Raw genomic sequence first — 18,317 nt, forward strand, 5'->3', positions numbered from 1 at the left:
TGAGTTGCTGCTCGTTCCTGGGGGGGCTGTGGGGATCAGGGGGCCCCAGCCTTGGGGAGGGGGGACACACAGGCCCTGTGCACCCCCTGAATCCCTGCTGAGCCGAAGAGGAGGAGGATGAAGGCTCTGAGTATCCCCATCCCCAGGGAGAGCACCCAGCAAGGTCCTCACAAGGATTTTGGGGGGGGTCCCCTGGGAGAGGGGGGCGGGTGGCCTTTTGAGGTGCAAGAGGCCTTGGGGTGCCCCAGCAATGCCTCGGGGGGGCACAGGATATTGGGGTGTAGGTCCCTTTGTGGGGGGGTGCAGCAATTTGGGGTGCAGATTCCCCCCCCCCCGGGGGTGCCCAACATTTCTAGGGTTAAAGCACACACCCTCCCCCCCTCCTCCGTGGGTGCCCCCACTTTGGGGTGCCCAAATTTTGGGATGCAAAGCACAGTCCCCCCCTGGCCACAACCTCTAGTCCTTGGTGTCATTTTGGGATCCAGTGGGGGGAACCCCAAAACTGCCAGTTAGTAACTTTTTAACTGATTTTTAAAGGATTTTTCTCTCTGGGGGGGGGAGGTGTGGGTGAGGGGAGCTCCTTGCACCCCCTTTTCCCTCCTCCCAGCCCTGTTTCCCTTCCTGCACCCCCACATCTCCCTGCACCCTCTTTTAACCCCCCCCTTACCCCTTTTTACCCCCCCCCCTTTCCCCCTCCCCCCCAGCCCAGAACCACCAGCGGTTTGCAAAGCACAAACACCCCCCACGTCCCCCCCAAAAAAATCGGGGTTCAGGGTGGGTTCCCAGTGCTGTGCCCCCCTCCTATAAGAAATCGGGGTTCAGGGGGTCCCCAATGCTGTGCCCCCCCCCCCCGGATTAACCCCCTAGGGTCAGTCAGAGCCCCCCACAGACCCCCCCTTCCCAGGGCAGCCCCCCCCCGTTCCGAGCAGCCCCCCCCGTGTGCTTTGTCCCCCCCCTCGGTGTAGCTGGTCCTTGGGGCCCCCCCGCCCCCCCCCGTAGCTCTGTCGTGCCGTGCTGTAGTTTCAGGTGTTTGTAAATTAATTAAAATGGAAAAAAAACCCAACAACAACCAAACCCACCCCAAAAAAAAAGCACAAAATGACCTCAAATAATCCTCCCCCAAAGGATTTGCTGGACTCGGAGCTGCCCTCACACCCTCCCTTCAAAAGAACACGTTTATTTGGTTTTGGGGCGGCGGGAGGGTGAATTCACTTGGAAATTAAATTAAATGGGGAGGGACACCCCAAAAATCCCCCCCCCAAGGGTGGGAGTGGGGAGAGGGGGAGGGAGTGTGTGGGGGGTCCTGGGGGGGGACAGGGGGTGATGGGGGGGGGTTGAGTGTGATATGGGGGGACTGGAGATGATGGGGGGGGGATCAGCCCCATATTTCTGCCCCCCCTCCTGCTGCACTGACACCAGGGTGGGAGTCCTGGGGGTCCCACGCTGACACCAGGGTGGGAGTCCTGGGGGTCCCACGCTGACACCAGGGTGGGTTCTGGCCACCCCTCCCCGCGTTGCTGTCACTGCTGCCCGGCCGCCTCCTCCTCCTCCTCCTTCTTCTTCTCCTTGTCCCGCTTGGAGCCCCCCAGGCAGGGGGGCGCCGGGGGGGCCTGGGGGTCGCTCTGCCACTGCTCGGGGGTGCGGGCGACGATCTGCAGGGCGTGCAGGGGCCCGGCCAGCTCGTCCCGCAGCGCCTCGTGCACCAGGCGGTGCCGCTGGAGCGGGGGGAGCCCCGCGAAGCGCCCGCTCACCACCAGCACCCCGAAGTGCGTCTCGGCGCCGGGGGGGCCCCCGTGGCGGGGGGAGTCGTCCCGCACCTCCAGGTGGGTGGGCTGCAGGGCCGCCGTCAGCTTGTCGCGGATGGCCCGGGCCAGGGGTCCCCCCGGGCCACCCATGGCCCCCCCCGCGGCCGCCAGGAGGGGACCCCGCATCGGAGAGGGGCTGCGAGAGAGAGGGGGGGCGGTTTGGGGGGGCTGACAGGGAGGAGGGGGGGTGATAGTGGGGGGACACGGGGGTGACGGTCGCGGGACAGGGGGGTGACAGTCGGGGCACACGGGGGTGAGTCGGGGGGGGGCTCTGAAGGAACCCACCCCTAAAATGGGGGGAGGGCACGTGGAGCAGCACGAGGGGGGGAGTTTGGGGAGGGGGTGTCCCGGGGAGGTGTCGGGCTCGGCGTTGGGCAGGGGCGCGGGGGGTGAAGGGCCTGATCCCCCCCCACCCTCCGCCCCCCAACCCGGGGGTGCACCCGGAGCCCCCCGACCCACCCGGAACCCACCCCGGCCGCCCCTCCGTCCCCCGATCCCACTCGGGACCCCTCGTAGGACCCTCACGGACCCCCCGATCTCCCCCCGGGACCCCCCCGTTCCCGCCCCCCCCCTCACCGCTCGTTCCGCTCACGCCGCCCGGGATCTCCCCGCCGCCGTCACGTGACACCGGCGCGTCACGTGACCCAATCCCCGCAGCCACGCCCACGGACCGAACAGACCACGCCCTCCATGCCCCGAAGACCACGCCCACCGAAAAAACACGCCCCTCCCTCGTCCTTATATGGTGTAGGGGGGCGGGGCATGAGGGTGTCGGGGCGGGGACAGGGCGGGACACGGGGGGACATGGGGGGATACGGGGGATACGGGGGGACACGAGGGTGCAGAGCGGTACAAGCGCTCCTGGGGCTTCAAGGGGTGCTGTGGGTATGGGGGATGCGGGGGGTGCAGGGGTGAAAGGGGTTCAGAGAGTACAGGGAGTATGGGAGACGTGCGTGGGGTACAAGGGTTTGGTGGGGATGGGGGTACAGGGGTTTGGTGGGGATGGGGGGTACAGGGATTTGTTGGGGATGGGGGGTACAGGGGTTTGGTGGGGATGGGGGGTACAAGGGTTTGTTGGGGATGGGGGGTACAGTGGTTTGGTGGGGATGGGGGGTACAAGGGTTTGTTGGGGATGGGGGGTACAGTGGTTTGGTGGGGATGGGGGGTACAGGGAGCTACAGGGGGTACAGAGGGCCTGGGCAGGTACAGAGGGCACAAGGAGTACAGGAGGGGCACAGAGGGGATGCAGGGTTGGGGGTCTGTGGCACCCAGTGACACCCCACATCGAAGCCACACAGAGCCTGGACCTTCCTCTCCCACTGATGGGGAAACTGGGGCAGGGGAGGCTGCTGGTGATCCCAGTGTCCCATGGGATCAGTGGCCGGACGCTGCCACCACCCCACAGTGTCACTGCACAGGGCAGGGACCCCTCGGGGTCCCTCTGCAGAGCTCCGGAGCATCCACACCCATCTGCTCACAGATTTTTTTAGCCCCCAGCTGCCCTGCCCCGGAGCAGGTGCCTGGGAATGGGATTTATCCACATGATAGCATCCTGGGAGCAGCTCGGAGCTGTGGGATCCTGTGGGATTTAGGTTGAAGCTTCGAGCCAGGTGATTCCTTCCCTGACCCTCTCAAGGTCTTCTTTCTCCAGGTGTAGGAATGAGATATCTGCTTCTCCTGACATTTGTCACATCTCCAGGACCTTCTGAGCTCCTCAAAGGAGGGAGAGAGGAAGCTCTGGAATGGAGAATCCTGGAGGAAAAGCAGCACTCCACACCGCTCTCATCTCCACAGGTTTTCCCATCTCCCTGCTTGCAGAGCCAGGGAATGCTCCCCTGCCAGGGTGCCCAGGCCAGGTGCTCCCGTGCTCCAGGAGGCAGGTGCTGCTGGACTGGGAGCCTCCTTGGATTTCCAGCATTCCCTCCCTGCTTGTTCTTCCCAGTGAAGCCTGGGGAAACCTCAGGATGGGCAGCTCCGAGTGGCCCATCCAGGACTCCGTGTCCACCTCGCCCGCCGCTCGTGCGTGCGGTTGGGAAGTCTTGAGCCCTCCCTGCCTTCTCCCTTCCCCTCCCCACTGGAATCCGCCTTTCGGGATCAAAAATCCTCCTGGCTATTTATAAAGCGCCGGTGGAGCCCCCTCGGCTCCCGCTCCCGGGGACGGATCCGGCTGTCAGATCCTTCAGCTGTTCGCTGCTCCCTCCGCTCCCAGCCCGGGTGGCAACAGCCGGGATTCCCTCCTCATTCCCACCCGGAGCCAGACCCAGGCCAGGGACCAGGATTCGCCTCCAGAGGGTCCGGGGGGATTTGTGCCCATCCCGTGGCATTTGCTGGGGTAAGTGAAGCACTGGGAGGTGCTGGGGATGGAGGGATGGGATTTATGCCAAGCACGGTGTGGAAGGACGAGTGGATCCTTTGGGATTGACTGTACGCATGGCCCAATCTGGGATCCCCTCTTCCAGCTCTTTAGCAAATCCTGTTTCCCCCAAATACTTCCCTCCCCACCCCAATCCCAGCGCTGCAGCTCTCCTGGGCTCAGGTGGGCACGAGGCTTCGCTCCCTGCTGGGCAGAGCCAGGCCTGGAAAACACCAGGAACTTGATTTCCAAAGGGATTTGTGGGTGCTGGGGCGCTGAGGGATCAAACTGTCCCTCCCAGCGCTGGGATTCCCATCCCTGTCCTCTCCCATGGCCTCCAAAATGGACCAGGAAAATCCTGGCATGGACATTTTTGACCATTCCTCCTCCCTGCAGAAACAGGGGCTGGTGCAGCTCCTTGCTGCACCCACGCAGGTGGGATTTTGGGAATGCAGCCGGCATGGCCCAGCGGTCACCGACCCCTGGGGACATCGGCCACCTTCGGCCCGGGCCGTGTTTGTGTTCAGGACTTGGCTGGGCCCCAGGAGGGGAAGCTGTGAGAGAAAATGCTGGAAAAGCATTCTCTGTGAGGATACATCCCATTCCCTGTGAGGATACATCCCATTCCCTGTGGGGATACATCCCATTCCCTGTGGGGATACATCCCATTCCCTGTGAGGATACATCCCATTCCCTATTAGGATGCATCCCATTCCCTGTGGGGATACATCCCATTCCCTGTGGGGATACATCCCATTCCCTGTGGGGATACATCCCATTCCCTGTGAGGATACATCCCATTCCCTGTGGGGATACACCCCATTCCCTGTGGGGACACACCCCATTCCCTGTGGGGACACATCCCATTCCCTGTGAGGATACACCCCATTCCCTGTGGGGATACATCCCATTCCCTATGAGGATACATCCTGCAGGGAAAAGCACGGTGCTTTTCCACAGGGACTCACTCCTGGGGGTGCAGGTGGGAGGTTTCCAGGAAGGAAACCCGTGGAGCTCCAGGGAAGCTCCCACGGGGGATGTGACCCCACAGCCCCCAGAGTTTGGGGGCTCCTGAAGCTCCTGTGCCCCCCCCACCCCCCCAGCCCGGCGCTCCTGCTCCCTCTGCCGCTCCGGCTGTCATTCCCAGCTGGATCTGAGCCCGGCTAAATTTAGGAGGATCGATGTCATCCCCCGCCTCTGCCCCGCGGGGGAAAGGACGGAGCAAAGGTGGCTGGGGAGGAGAAAGGGGAGCACGGTGCTGCATGGGGGGCTCTGCTCCCCACCCCCGGCACAGGCGTCCAGAACCCCGGATTTTATCCAGCTCCGAGGCCATGGAAGAGCCCAGGGAGGCTGGAATTTTCCCGGGTCATCCCATGGAGATCTCCAGCTGTCTCTTGGGGCAGAGCTGGTGACAAGGACACCCATGTGTCCCGCAGGGAAGGAGCTCTGGGTGCCGGGAGCTGGATGGTTTCCTGAGGAGGCTGACGCAGGTGAGGGGGGCAGTGGGAAAGCGGGAATGAGGGTCTGATGAGCAGGACACGGTGCTGGCACCCAGGGGTGCTCCAGTCACACGTGTGGTGTCCCCAGACTGAGGGAGGATTAGGGTGCCCAGCACCCACACCCCGAGAAAACACCTCAAGCTGCATCTCAGGAGGTTTAGGTTGGATATCAGGGAAAGTTTCCTCATGGAAAGGGTGGTCAGGCCCTGGTGTGGGATGCACAGGAGAACAATGCAGTCCCAGCCCTGGAAGTGTTCAAAGCTGTGTGGATGTGGCACCTGGGGACAAGTTGGTGGCCTTGGAAGTGCTGGGTTGGACTCGGTGGCAGCTGCAGAGCCCTCTCAGATCCCACCTCTGCTCCACTTCCAGGGGAGCTGCCGGATGACGCCGGGAGCTGCCGGTGGGTGAGGGACCCCCCGGTCTCCGCATGGATGGGAATGGGGAGACCTGCCGGCAGTAGGAGCCCAGGACAGCTGGAAAACCCCGGCCTCTTCCTCCGCACACTCCTCCTCCTCCTCCTCTGCAGGCATGGTAAGGATCCACACGGGCAGGTTCATCCCAGGGACTGAGCCCTGCATTCCAGGGGATCCAAATTCATCCCAGGGACTGAGCCCTGCATTCCAGGGGATCCAAATTCATCCCAGGGACTGAGCCCTGCATCCCAAGGGATGCAAATTCATCCCAGGGACTGAGCCCTGCATCCCAGGGGACCCAAATTCACGCCAAGGACTGAGCCCTGCACCAGGAGACAATTCCTTCCAGGAAGGGTCTCCATGGAAATCTGGAGTGGGTTAGAACAGGGAGACAATTCCTTCCAGGCAGAGTTTCCATGGGAATCTGGAGTGGGTTAGAACAGGAAGACAATTCCTTCCAGGAAGGGTCTCCCTGTGAATCTGGAGTGGATTAGAACAGGGAGACAAGACCTTCCAGGAAGGGTTTCCATGGGAATCTGGAGTGGATTAGAACAGGGAGACAATTCCTTCCAGGAAGGGTCTCCCTGGGAATCTGGAGCAGTCTGGACGGTGCGAGGCGGTGGGAGGAGCAGGGGCCGCCCTTGCCCACCCCATCCCTTCTCCCCAGTCTCTTCCCAGTGCAAGATCCTGCGCTGCAACTCGGAGTACGTGGCGGCGACGCTGCCCCTGCGCGGCCCCGGCCGGGGCGCCGCGTTCTGCACCGCGCTCCGCTCCTACTCCCGCTGCACCCGCCGCACCGCCCGCACGTGTCGCGGCGACCTGGCCTTCCACTCGGCCGTGCACGGCATCGAGGACCTCATGATCCAGAACAACTGCTCCAAGGAAGGGCCCACGGCGCCGCCCCGGCCCCGGCCCCCCGCCCCCGAGCGCCAGGGCTTCGAGTCGCTCGACGTCTGCGACTATGAGCGCAGTTTCCTCTACAAGCACGGCCGCCCGCCCGCCTTCCAGCACTGCGCCGCCTTCGGGGACCCCCACATCCGCACCTTCCACCACGACTTCCACACGTGCCGGGTGGAGGGCTCCTGGCCGCTCCTGGACAATGACTACCTGTTCGTGCAGGCCACCAGCTCGCCGGTGGCCAAGGGGTCCAACGCGACGGTCACCAGCAAGGTAACGCTGCTGCGATGGGGCTGGGCGGCAAATCTGGGGGCAGGGCTCCCTGAAATACCTGGGGAGGGCAGGAGTTGCTTCAGTGAGGAGGGAGGAGAGGGATGAAGGCTGTCGAGGGGACCCTCAAATGCTCCCATTGTCATGGGGTGACGACATAGTCTGTGGGGTACCCAAAAGGATCATGCCAGGTTTGGCTCTGTTCTGTTGCTTAAATGGTGCTGAAAAAAGAGGGAAAGGAAAGATTGCTGTTATCCCAAAACAGCTGTGGGAGGGATTGTTTGGGGATGGATCAGTGGGGTGGACACGTATCCTGGGATACCCCGGACACCTTGGGGTGGGGACGCGGCCGCCGCGCTCACCTCCCTCCCGTCCCGCTCCCCGCAGCTCACCATCATATTCAAGAACATGAAGGAATGCATCGACCAGAAGGTCTACCAGGCCGAGCTGGACAACGTCCCGGCGGCCTTCCAGGACGGCTCGGTGAACGGGGGCGCGCGGCCGGGCGGGAGCAGCCTGGCCATCCGCGAGCGCGCGCCGGGGCGGCACGTGGAGATCCGCGCCGCCTACATCGGCACCACCATCGCCGTGCGCCAGGCCGGCCGCCAGCTCTCCTTCTCCATCCGCGCCGCCGAGGAGGTGGCCCGGGCCTTCACGGAGGAGCAGGACCTGCAGCTGTGCGTGGGCGGCTGCCCCCGCAGCCAGCGCCTGTCCCGCAGCCCCCGCGGGCGCGGGCGCGTGCCAGCCGACACGGCGCGGGCGCTGTGCCGGGAGATGCTGCCCGTGGAGGACGTCTACTTCCAGTCGTGCGTCTTCGACGTGGTGACCTCGGGCGACGCCAACTTCACCATGGCGGCCCGCGGCGCGCTGGAGGACGCCCGGCTCTTCCTGCCCGACGCCGAGAAGCTCCACATCTTCCAGGCCGGGGCGAGCTGCCCGCGCGTGTCCTCGTCCCCCCTCCTCCTCCTCCTCAGCTCTGCTCTTTGGGTGGTTTTGTTGCACTTTTAACCCCCGCCCGCTCCGTGGGGGACCCGGGAGAGCGGCTGGCTCCGGATCCATGGCTGCGACCGGGAAAGACGCCTCACCTTGGATCAGGGGTCTCCACAGCTGAAAGGAATTGGAGGCCTGGACCACGGGAAAGGGGAGAGGTGACCCCCTGGTTTGCACTCACTGCTCTCACATGGGTGGTGCCAGCTGATCCCAGCTCCTCTCCTGAAGGCACATCCCAGTTTTTTGGTTCGATTCTCACGTGTTCCTTTTTCCCTAAGGATGTGACGTTGCAGCAAAATAAACACCCAGGGTTAGAAACCCCCTCTGCCCCTCAGAGCCTTCCCATAACTCACTTCCCATCTTTCTCCTGGTGTTAATCCAGCAGAATTTCATTCAGGAGCCCTACAAATCCAGAAATAACGGACTCAAAGCCCAAATCCCAGTTTTTAGCAGTTTGATGGATTTGGGACCCTTCACCCAGAAGCAGAGCAAGGCCATGAGTCGGTTTTGGGAGCGTTGTGACCGAGGGGGGAACCAGTTTTGTCCATCTCCTCCTCTTCCAGGATCAACAGCAGGCTGATCTCCAGCAGTGGGAGCTGTGGAGCATCAGGCCTCCGATATCCCAGGCCACTGTTGCTATTTTTCCTTGTTGTCTTGGCACCTGTTGCGGACTTGATTTAGCCGGGTCTGGACTCGGGACCAGCATCAGGTTTCAGGGAGGGAAAAAACCACCCCTTGGGAATCTCTCTCCCTTGGGCCCAGATTCTCTGCCACTCCTCAAATCCAACCCAAATGGGGGGTTTCGCTTGGAAAACAGAATTCCTGATGGCAAAGAGCCAGCTGGGCACAGGGATGGGCAGGGGAACCCCCCGGGGAAGGTGCAGGACTGCAGAGGGGAGGGTGAATTTCACATGTTTCAGAGGATTTCAATAAAGCAGTCGGAATTCTAAAGGAGAAATGTTTTCCATAGGAAAAACTTCCCTTTATTTTTAACAAAGGATTAAAAACTTGGCCATCCCTGTCCCCATGGAGCTGCAGGAAGAGCCTTGCAGCGCTCCATGGGGAGAAAATCCTTCATGGGAATAAGATCCTCTGAAGGGAGAAAATCCTCCAGAGCAGGGTTGAGAGTGCTGGAGCTCCTGGTAGAGATGGGACTGGCCCCATCCAGGAATATTAAAAGAAAGAATCGATTTTTATACCAAAAAAAAAATATAAAGATATAGGTACAAATTTAGATCAAAATCAATGAAATAAATAAAAATCAATTCAACCCCTTCCAGGGTGTGGAACAGCAGCTTTTTGCCAGCTCAGGCCTCACGTTTGATTTGATGGGGCAGGACATAATTACCCTTGAGTTGGTGGTCAGTGGAGCCAATCAACAAGGATTCCACAGGGGAAAGGAGGGTTCCCAAAGGAACTGAACTCTCTTTTCCCCTGGCAGCCCATCCCCTGTACCACCAGCTCTGGGGCCTGGCACTTTCCTGGATCTCAGATGGGATCTCTCTCAGGATCCCACCTCCAAAATTTGGAGCCCAGAGCTCCCAGACTGAAAACATCCCGGGATTCTGAAGAGCTGCCCCTGAGCCAGAGAGCTCTGGTTGCAGGTTTGAGGCTCGGCAGCTCCACTTTAGTGTCACACCAGGAGCTGCCCAGCTGGGCCAGGCTGTGACACCCAGGAGCAGTTGTGGATGAGTTAAGGAATCATTAAGGAATCAATAAGGTTGGAGAAGTCTCTGAGATCATTAATCATTAACTGTCCCCCAGCCAAGGCCACCGCCGACAGGTGCCAGGTCCACTTGTTGTTGAGCACACCCAGGGACACTGCCCTGTTCCAGGGCCTGAACACCCTTTCCATGAAGACATTCCCCCAAATATCCAACCTAGACCTCCCCTCTTGTCCCGACTCCCGGGAGAAGGCCCCAACCCCCCCCAGCTCCAGCCACCACCCAGGTTGGGCGCCTGGATGCGGAACAATCCGACCCGGGCTCGCACCGGAGCTGGACGGGGTCGCTGGGGTTGTTTTTGGGAGGTGGCACCGGGCTGGGAAGGCGAAGGGTCGCTCCAAAGTCCGCTGACGTCAATGGAAACGCGCTCGTCGGTGTCAACAGCTGGGACCGGCGCCGGCGTTCCGCTCCTTTATTCCCGGCGGGGGGAAAGGTCTGTCCTCTGCTTCAGGGCGTCCGTGGGAGGCCTCACGTCCCTGTCACACTGAGGAGGAGCATGGAATCATCCGGGGAATGGGCTGGGCCCATCCCATGCTCGGCACGTTCCCCCGGAGTGGCTGGACCCCCGCCAGGCCACGGCGCAGGTTTGAGCCCCCACGGAGTGTCCACAACTCAGAACACACGTGGTCCACCCTCCCCAGGGCTGCTCACGGCCAGGAGAGCTCCCAGCAGCAAAGGAATACGGAAATTTTCCCACTTTTCAGCAGCCAAAGCTGCTCCGAGGCTGCGAGGGAGAGTCGTGGCATCCAGCCCAGGGAAGAGAAGGCTCTGGAGAGACCTCCAAGAATTTTCCAGTGCCTGAAGGGGTTCCAAGAGAGCTTTGTCACCCTTTTTTTTATTGTTGTTGTCCCTCTGTGTCACCCAGGGGTGGGTGGGTGGGCAGATGGATGGATGGATGGATGGATGGATGGATGGATGGATGGAAGGAAATCCTCCTCTGCCGTTCCTGGGAAAGCCTCTAGGTGTCCACAGCAGCCAGTGCACGGGGAGGGCTCCAGCACCCTCAGAGCTCCAGAGCCACGGGATGTATCCACCCTCACCCCAAACAACCAGGAATCACAGAATTCCAGACTGGTTTGGGGCGGGAAAAGACCTTAAAAACAATCTCATTCATGGCAGGGACACCTTCCACTCTCCCAGCTGGGCTCCAACCCCCATCCAACCTCGCCTTGAACACTTCCAGGGATGGGGCAGACACAAATTCCCTGGAAAACCTGTGCCAGGGCCTCAGCACCCTCACGGGGAAGAATTTCTCCCCAAAATCCCACTTAACCTGCCTGGGGAGGCTCTGCTGGGAGCTGGGGGAGGTCACATCCTCCCGGCCGGAGCAGAGCTGATGTCACCGCCTCTTCCTGCCCTGAGCAGATGACAAACACGGGACTTTCCAGACCCCGAATCGGAATTCCTCCCTGTTTATGGATGGCCGAGCTCTTGTGGAGCCTTATCTCGGGCTCTCCCTGCTCCAAAAACACCGTCTGGGCATGAAAGAAGGGGAGAAATCCCACCTGGAAAAAGAAGTGCTGGGCAGCGGGAGTGTCTGCATCCTGGTCTCCAGTAGGAGCTGGAAAAGTGGGGCTCCAGGGGGAAAATCTTCCTGCCCAAGCCCTGAGAGGACTTGTCCCCACTCAGGGGAGGGGGAAAGGGGACCCTGCTCTGTGTGCCTGGAGAATCTCAAACAGGGGGGGGCACAAGCCTCTGCCAGGGATAAAACAGCAAAAAAAGGGGATTTTTGGGGAATCCCCAGTGAGGATCTGCCCCAGGAGCTTTCCCAGTCGCTCCTGGAAGATTCCAGATGAGTGTCAAACCTCTGTGTCCCAGTGATCGCGCAGAACTGAGTGTTCCCTGCCTCCAGCCAAGCCCTACAGACCTTTCCCTCCACCCCCAACCCGCTGCTGTGGTTTAGGAACCAACCCGGAGCCTCCAATCCTGGAAATCCTGGCCATGGGACAAGCAGTGGCTTTCCAGGAGCCATCCCAGTCCCACAGTCCCTCGTTTTGCAGCTGGGAGCTGTTCCCAATGTTCCCTGCACACAAACAACTGGAGGAAATGCCTTTTCCACCCCAGCTCCCGACCGCGCACCCGGGACACTCTGTCCCCACGCTCCAGCCACTGTGGATCCCTTCCCAGCCCTCTCTGCCCCTCCCAGCCGGGAATTTGCTGGAAGGGACCATATATGGTGAAAACCAGGGAGCAAACAGCCCGGAGAGGCTGCGGGGCTGTCGGTGCCCCCCGGCTCGCCGGCGATCCCGGCTCTGTGCCGGTTGTCCAACAGCCGGGACAAAGGCCAGGCTGTCACGGGAACAGAGTGGCTTCTCCCGGCAACCGATCCCAGTGACCTGGAGCAGAAAAACACGGATCTTATCAGCGCCACCGGGCGCTGTGCCGGCGAAAACAAGTCTGTGCCATGCCCAGTTCCTTCCCCAGGACCCACCCAGAGCCCAGTGAGTCACCTCAGGGCCCCAGTTTCTCGCTCCGTGGCTTTGGAAGTGGGTTATGCCTGGGAAAAAGTGTTAGTCACACCGGCCTGGCCATCTCTCGCCCCCGGCCAGGAACTCTGGGAAAAGCCACGGATCCAATTGCTCTCCCCATCCACTCCCCCTCAGCAGTGGGGGATCCTCCAAGCACCAGGATCCTGCGGGAAAGCAGCTGGGAGGGGGGTGAATGCCTTAAACAGCAGTTTAGTGGGAGCAGGAGGTTGTCCTTGCCCAGAATTCCTGGTGGTTTCCCCTCCTGATTCCCCTGTTTTTGAAGGACATTGAGAAATGTGGCTTTTTACAAGCAAAAATCCTGCAGTGTTCCCGACCTCCTGAGATCCATCCAGGGGTGCTGTTGGTGCAGGAAAACCTCCTGGAGCAAACCTGAGCCCCTTCTCCTGAGCAAGGGAATTCCAGCAACAGCAGGGAGGAGGGAGGGCCTGCCATCGGATGGGGGTTAGGGGGGGAAAGGTCAGCGCTGACTGACAGGTCTGGAGGAATTCGGAGAGGATTTGGGATGTGGAACGTGCCTTGGATCATATCCTTGGCAATTTCCTTGGCATTGGGCTTCGAGGCCCTTTGGCTTTGCTGGAATGTGTCCGAGCAGCCCAAGGTCGGCTTCCTTGGAAAGGTGGACACCCACGGGAACTGGAGAGCGAGAGCGTAAACACGGCTCCGACGGGAACACCGATCCAAGGGGTCAAATATCCCACGGCTGGCAAGGCTAAAAAAACCTCCCCACCTTTCACCAAATTAGAGCAAATCCTTAGTTCTCCGTTAATCCAGCGCTTTTTTTTCCCAGCGGGAGACAAGGGGGACAGGAAGAAAAAGGTGCAATTCCTCCATTCCGCACCAAACCACGGAATAATTCCCTCCCAAGGAGGAATTCTGTCCTGCGGTTTGGCAGGAGAGCAGTTTATGCCCCACGGTTTATCCGGTGCTTTATCGGTTTATACGATCAGGTGTGAATTAACTCCGGGGGAAGGAGGGGATGGAAGGGCAGGAAAAGCGCCAGGAACACTCGGACAAACAACCTCTGAAGGACAACTCCCAACAAAAGCACCTCCCTGTTCCCCACCGGGGTGGGAAGCACCGGGAGCCCCCATTTCCATTCCTCCGGTGCTGGGTGGCTCCATGAACATTGTTCTCCCGTTTCCTCTGCTCCCAGCACTTTCCTGAGCTGGGAAAGCACTGAGGGTCGGGAAAAGAGGGGAAAGAGCCACCGCCCTGAGCCAGGGAGTGAAATCTGAGGGTTTCTCGGAGGCCAAAGTCTCCTGTGGGGGGGTTAAACACTGCTCCACTCCCCAAATCCCAGCTGGAAAAGGGGGTCATGGTTTATGGGGTGGATGCGGGTGTTTGCTGCCCCTTGGATCAAGGTTTAGGGGGGATATTTTGGGGAAGATGGAGTGGGAAGGGTTCCTAAACAGGGTGGGAAGTGGCAGAGATGGTGGAACCTACACACACACACACACAGATCCCCCCCAGAAGGAGGGAAGGATTTAATCCTGAACCCCCAGATCCACCCTCATTTACCTCAAATAATGGGAGGAGTGTGAGGGGGTGAGAATACCACAGAGGGGGGGCTGAGGGAACCCCTCAGAATCAGTTGAGAGCAGTCCAGGGGGGCTATGGAAAGTGGCAGAGGGGGGAAAATCCCCCCCAGAGGGATTCAGGGAGCTCCCCGGGGTCAGGTTCGATCCCGTACCCCAAAACCACCCTTATTTACCCCAAATAAGGAGGAGTGGGGTACCCCAGACACGGCCGAGAGGAGGCCAGGGGGGGCTCTGGGAAGTGGCAGAGGGGGGCAAATACCTCCCTACCCCCCTCCCAGGGACTGAGGGAGCACCCCAGGATCTGGTTCTATCCTGTACCCCGAATCCACCCTTATTTACCCCAAATAACGCGGGGGGGGGGGGGGGGGCTCCGTGGGGGCTTCGGAGAGGCTGAGGGGGGGGGCAGGCTGCCCTGAGTGGGGAGGGGGAAACTGAGGAAGGGGGTGACGCCACCGATGACCCCCAGGGCCGGCCCGGCCGTTCCCAGTTGTCCCAGTACAGCGCGGCCCGTCCCAAACTGGGGCCGGCGCTCCCCCCCCCCGTCCCGGCGCTTGGGAACATGACATTCTGTTCCGGTCTCGCCATTGGCCACCGCCACCGCCCGTCCTCGCTCGCCATTGGCCGTCCGCCCTGTCACTCAGCCCCGGCCGGCTCCCGCCTCCCCATTCTCCTCATTGACCACGCGCGCCTCTCCTTCACACGCTGTCCACGCTCCGCTCGCGCCGCTCTGATTGGCCGGCGCCGTTGTAAACAACGCGGCGGCAGCCAATGGGCGCGCTGATCACGCGAGCAGCTCGCCTGGCCACGCGCCCTCGGCGTGGCGCCCCGGCAGCAACAGGCGCGGGCGGGGGGTGGGCGGGGAGCCCGAGCCTATAAAAAGCGCGGCGGCCGGAGCTGAGCGCACAGCGCTGAGGGCAGCGGCAAGGGAGGACGCTATCGGCGAGGAGCAACTTCTGAGAACCTCTCCCCTCGCCTCAAAACAAAGCGTCCGTCCAACCAACCTTTGTGCCTGCGACTTGCCTGGTTCCAGGCGGGTTTTCTTGCTCCAAGGGTGATAAAGCCCCACAAGCTTTGCTTTTTGTGTCCCCGCGCCGCCTCAGCCATGGTGATGTTCAAGAAGGTGAAGAGCTTCGCGGTGCTCTTCAGCGAGCCCGACAAGATCTACTGCAGCGGGGACAAGGTGGCCGGGCGTGTGGTCGTGGAGGTGGCCGAGGTGACCCGCGTCAATGCCGTCAAGGTGTTGGCGTGTGGGGTGGCCAAAGTGACCTGGGCCAAGGGCCCGGCCCAGTGCCGGCAGGAGATGGAGTACCTGCGCTTCGAGGACGTGCTGGCACTGGAGGAGCAGCCCACGGGTGAGGGCACGGGGCTGGACGGGTACCCCCAACCCAACCGTGCCCCTGGGCTTGGCCCCATGGGGGGCTGCGGTGGGGCTGGATCGAGGGCAGATGGGTTGGGAGGGGGCAAGGAGCCTCGGATGCCCCTGGGGTTGGCACCGTGGGGGCTGTGGTGGGTCAGTTGGTCACCAACACGGAGTTGATGCTGTGCCTTGAGCCTGGGAGAAATGACCAAACCCAGCGCAACTTAGGAACTTCCGAGGGTTTGGTCAAGTCAAGTCGAAGTTGGGGAGCTGAGGGACAAAATCAGAGGTTGGGGAGCTGCCGTGGTGTGTCCTGGCACCACAAGCAGGGGCTGGTGACAGGACACAAGGAGGGGCATAGGGATCCCACCCCAGAAAGGAGCCTCCTCCGAGTACGGAGCGGGGGACTGGGAGAGTGTCCAAAAGATAACCAGGAGGGACAGCTGGAGCTGGGAGATAAGGAGGAGCTGAGGGTGGGGTGGGGCCAGCAGGACGCAGTGTTCTGCCCCGCAGGGTGTTGGTGAGGTGAAGGGAGCAGCACTGAGAGGACACGGGGTTCCCGGGGTGGGGGCAGGTGTTACTCAACACCTCTGGTTCCGTCACCACTGAAAGCGGAACCAAGAATCACCCTGGAGCTCCATCTGATGTTTCCCTCCCCTTTTCTCCCACAGATGATGACGGCTCCGTCATCCTGAGACCTGGGAACAAGTACGAGTACAAGTTCGGCTTCGAGCTGCCCCAGGGGTGAGTATGAGGCAGCACCTGCCTCTGGGGGTGGAATTAAATTGGGAAATCCCTTTTTTTGGCGCTGGAGTGACCCCCTGTGTGTCTGCAGGCCGCTGGGCACCACGTTCAAGGGGAAGTACGGCTGCGTGGATTACTGGGTGAAGGCATCCCTGGAGCGCCCTGCCTGCCCCACCCAGCAGGTCAAGAAACGCTTCGAGGTGATGGATCCCGTGGATGTGAACACCCCGGAATTGCTGGTGAGCCTCGAGTACTCCAAAGCCTTGGGAGGAAAGCCCTTGGGGAGGGTCAGCCCGACCCCGGGGTGTCGAGGCGTGTCTAATCGGCTTTGGGTTGAGCGGGATTAAGGGTGGGATTAAGGAGCTCTGGATAATTCCAGAAAGCGACACCGGGCCAGGTGGGTTCCCCCTCAAGGGGAACTTGAGGCTTGGTTGCAAAGAAAAGGGGAAGGAAGGAAGCGAGGGAGGAGGGAGTGGGAAGGGCAGGATGGGGCCAGCGGGTGACCGTTCCCTCTTTCCACAGTCCCCAGTTGCAGCCAAAAAGGAGAAGAAAGTGTCTTGTATGTTCATCCCGGACGGACGCGTGTCTGTCAGCGCCCAGATCGACAGGAAAGGCTTCTGTGAAGGTGAGGATCGCTGGGAACAGGGAATGGGGGGAGGGAGGTGAGTGTGGGACCAGCAGGGGAAAGCCCCGACATCCCTAACACCGGGTCCTTGCCTCGGCAGGCGACGAGATCTGCATCAACGCCGACTTTGAGAACACGTGCTCGCGCATCGTGGTGCCCAAGGCGGCCATCGTGGCCAAGCACACCTACCTGGCCAACGGGCAGACCAAGGTCTTCTGCCAGAAACTCTCCTGTGTCCGTGGCAACCACATCATCTCGGGCACCTCCGAGTCCTGGCGCGGCAAAACCATCCGCGTGCGCAAGCTCAAACCCTCCATCCTGGGCTGCAACATCCTGCGTGTGGAGTATTTCCTGCAGGTGAGTGGGGGATCCTCTCCTCATCCTCATCCTCCTCCTCATCCTCCTCCTGGGGATCTCGATCCCGTCCCAACACCCCTAAATCCCGGCTCTCCCCCTGCAGATCTACGTCAGCGTCCCGGGCTCCAAGAAAATCATCCTGGAGCTGCCGCTGGTCATTGGGAGCCGCTCGGGCATCGGGAGCCGCAGCTCCAGCATGGCCAGTCAGACCAGTTCCGAGATGAGCTGGGTCGACCTGAACCTCCCGGATGCTCCAGAGGGTGAGTGGGGTGGGATCCACAAGGTGGGATCACAGCGTGGGGATGTACCCCAAGGGGCTTGGAGAGGAGGGTGCACAGGTGAGCTCACGGATATCTCCCTGCATTCCCACAGCCCCCCCGTGCTATCTGGACATCGTTCCCGAGGATCACCGGCTGGAGAGCCCCACCACTCCGCTCCTGGATGATCCCGACGGATTCGACAGCCCCATCTTCATGTACGCGCCGGAGTTCAAGTTCATGCCCCCACCCACCTACACGGAGGTGAGCGCGGCACCGGCACGGGATGGGCCGGGTGGATCCGGGACCACCGGGCCAGCTCCCTCACCCGCTCCCTGCTCCGTCGCCCAGGTGGATCCCTGCGTCGCCAACAACAACGTGCAGTGAGCGCCGCGGCCGGCGGGTCGCTCCCGCTTATCCCGGACTCGGCTCCCTGTGCCGCCCGCCCGCGGCAGGGCACCTGCTCCCGAGGAACTGCCACATTCCCGGGGAACGGCCGCGTTCCTGAGAGGAGCCACCGCTCCGGTGGCGCTGGAACCTTCCAGATAAAACCCCGGGCGCTCTGAGCCGGCCGAGAGCCTTCGTGGACTGGCAGAGGAGAGAGATGAGGGCGGATCCGGCTGGAAAAGGGGCTGGAAAAGCTCGGCTGCCGTGCTGCCCGTCCTCGCACAGCGACGGGAAACACTCAGCTCCAACTAATTCCATCCTAATTCCCGAACTCCAGGCGCTGCTCCGGCCAAGGGAGGGGGACACTGTGACACCACAGATCCGTCCTGTCGCGACACGTCCCCGCTGTCACGACTGATGCCTTTTCTACTCTTTGGTTTTGTACATAGTTTGTTTTTTTGGGGGGGGGGGGAAGCACAAAAATGCAGATTTTGTACCTTTTTGTGGCCCCTGGGGGGCAAAATTTGTAATAAACGAGTTGAAACTGAGCTGCCACCTCGTGTCCTTCCTGGGGAGGGGACGGTTGGGGGGCAGCAGAAACCTCGGGGGGAG

General features: G+C 61.3%; 3 protein-coding genes across 6 annotated transcripts; 2 read left to right on the forward strand and 1 right to left on the reverse strand.

The window, feature by feature from the left end:
* Window positions 1–1,157: 1,157 nt before the first annotated feature.
* On the reverse strand, window positions 1,158–2,512 carry BOLA1 (bolA family member 1). Its single transcript, XM_064638380.1, has 2 exons — window positions 2,382–2,512; window positions 1,158–1,941 (listed from the first exon to the last, which is right to left on the reverse strand). The coding sequence occupies exon 2, from the start codon at window positions 1,929–1,931 to the stop codon at window positions 1,521–1,523; it is 411 nt and encodes a 136-aa protein (XP_064494450.1). The 5' UTR covers window positions 1,932–1,941; window positions 2,382–2,512; the 3' UTR covers window positions 1,158–1,520.
* Window positions 2,513–3,078: 566 nt separating this feature from the next.
* Window positions 3,079–9,504, forward strand: HJV (hemojuvelin BMP co-receptor). 3 transcript variants are annotated; one of them, XM_064638375.1, is made up of 5 exons: window positions 3,079–3,321; window positions 3,457–4,137; window positions 6,027–6,188; window positions 6,738–7,240; window positions 7,625–9,504. In XM_064638375.1, the coding sequence occupies exons 3-5, from the start codon at window positions 6,089–6,091 to the stop codon at window positions 8,243–8,245; spliced, it is 1,224 nt and encodes a 407-aa protein (XP_064494445.1). In that variant the 5' UTR covers window positions 3,079–3,321; window positions 3,457–4,137; window positions 6,027–6,088; the 3' UTR covers window positions 8,246–9,504. The 3 variants fall into 3 exon arrangements, with proteins under 3 accessions (XP_064494445.1, XP_064494444.1, XP_064494443.1); XM_064638374.1 differs by having other exon boundaries at window positions 3,079–4,137; XM_064638373.1 differs by lacking the exons at window positions 3,079–3,321; window positions 3,457–4,137 and adding an exon at window positions 5,447–5,648.
* A 5,351-nt stretch (window positions 9,505–14,855) lies between these two features.
* On the forward strand, window positions 14,856–18,253 carry TXNIP (thioredoxin interacting protein). Of its 2 annotated transcripts, XM_064638377.1 has the most exons (8): window positions 14,857–15,330; window positions 16,007–16,079; window positions 16,171–16,318; window positions 16,602–16,704; window positions 16,805–17,061; window positions 17,165–17,321; window positions 17,434–17,582; window positions 17,670–18,253. In XM_064638377.1, the coding sequence occupies exons 1-8, from the start codon at window positions 15,081–15,083 to the stop codon at window positions 17,703–17,705; spliced, it is 1,173 nt and encodes a 390-aa protein (XP_064494447.1). In that variant the 5' UTR covers window positions 14,857–15,080; the 3' UTR covers window positions 17,706–18,253. The 2 variants fall into 2 exon arrangements, with proteins under 2 accessions (XP_064494446.1, XP_064494447.1); XM_064638376.1 differs by having other exon boundaries at window positions 14,856–15,330; window positions 17,434–18,253.
* Window positions 18,254–18,317: the final 64 nt, after the last annotated feature.

This window comes from Pseudopipra pipra, chromosome 29 (genome assembly GCF_036250125.1).
Source record: "Pseudopipra pipra isolate bDixPip1 chromosome 29, bDixPip1.hap1, whole genome shotgun sequence".
Lineage (NCBI taxonomy): Eukaryota > Metazoa > Chordata > Aves > Passeriformes > Pipridae > Pseudopipra > Pseudopipra pipra.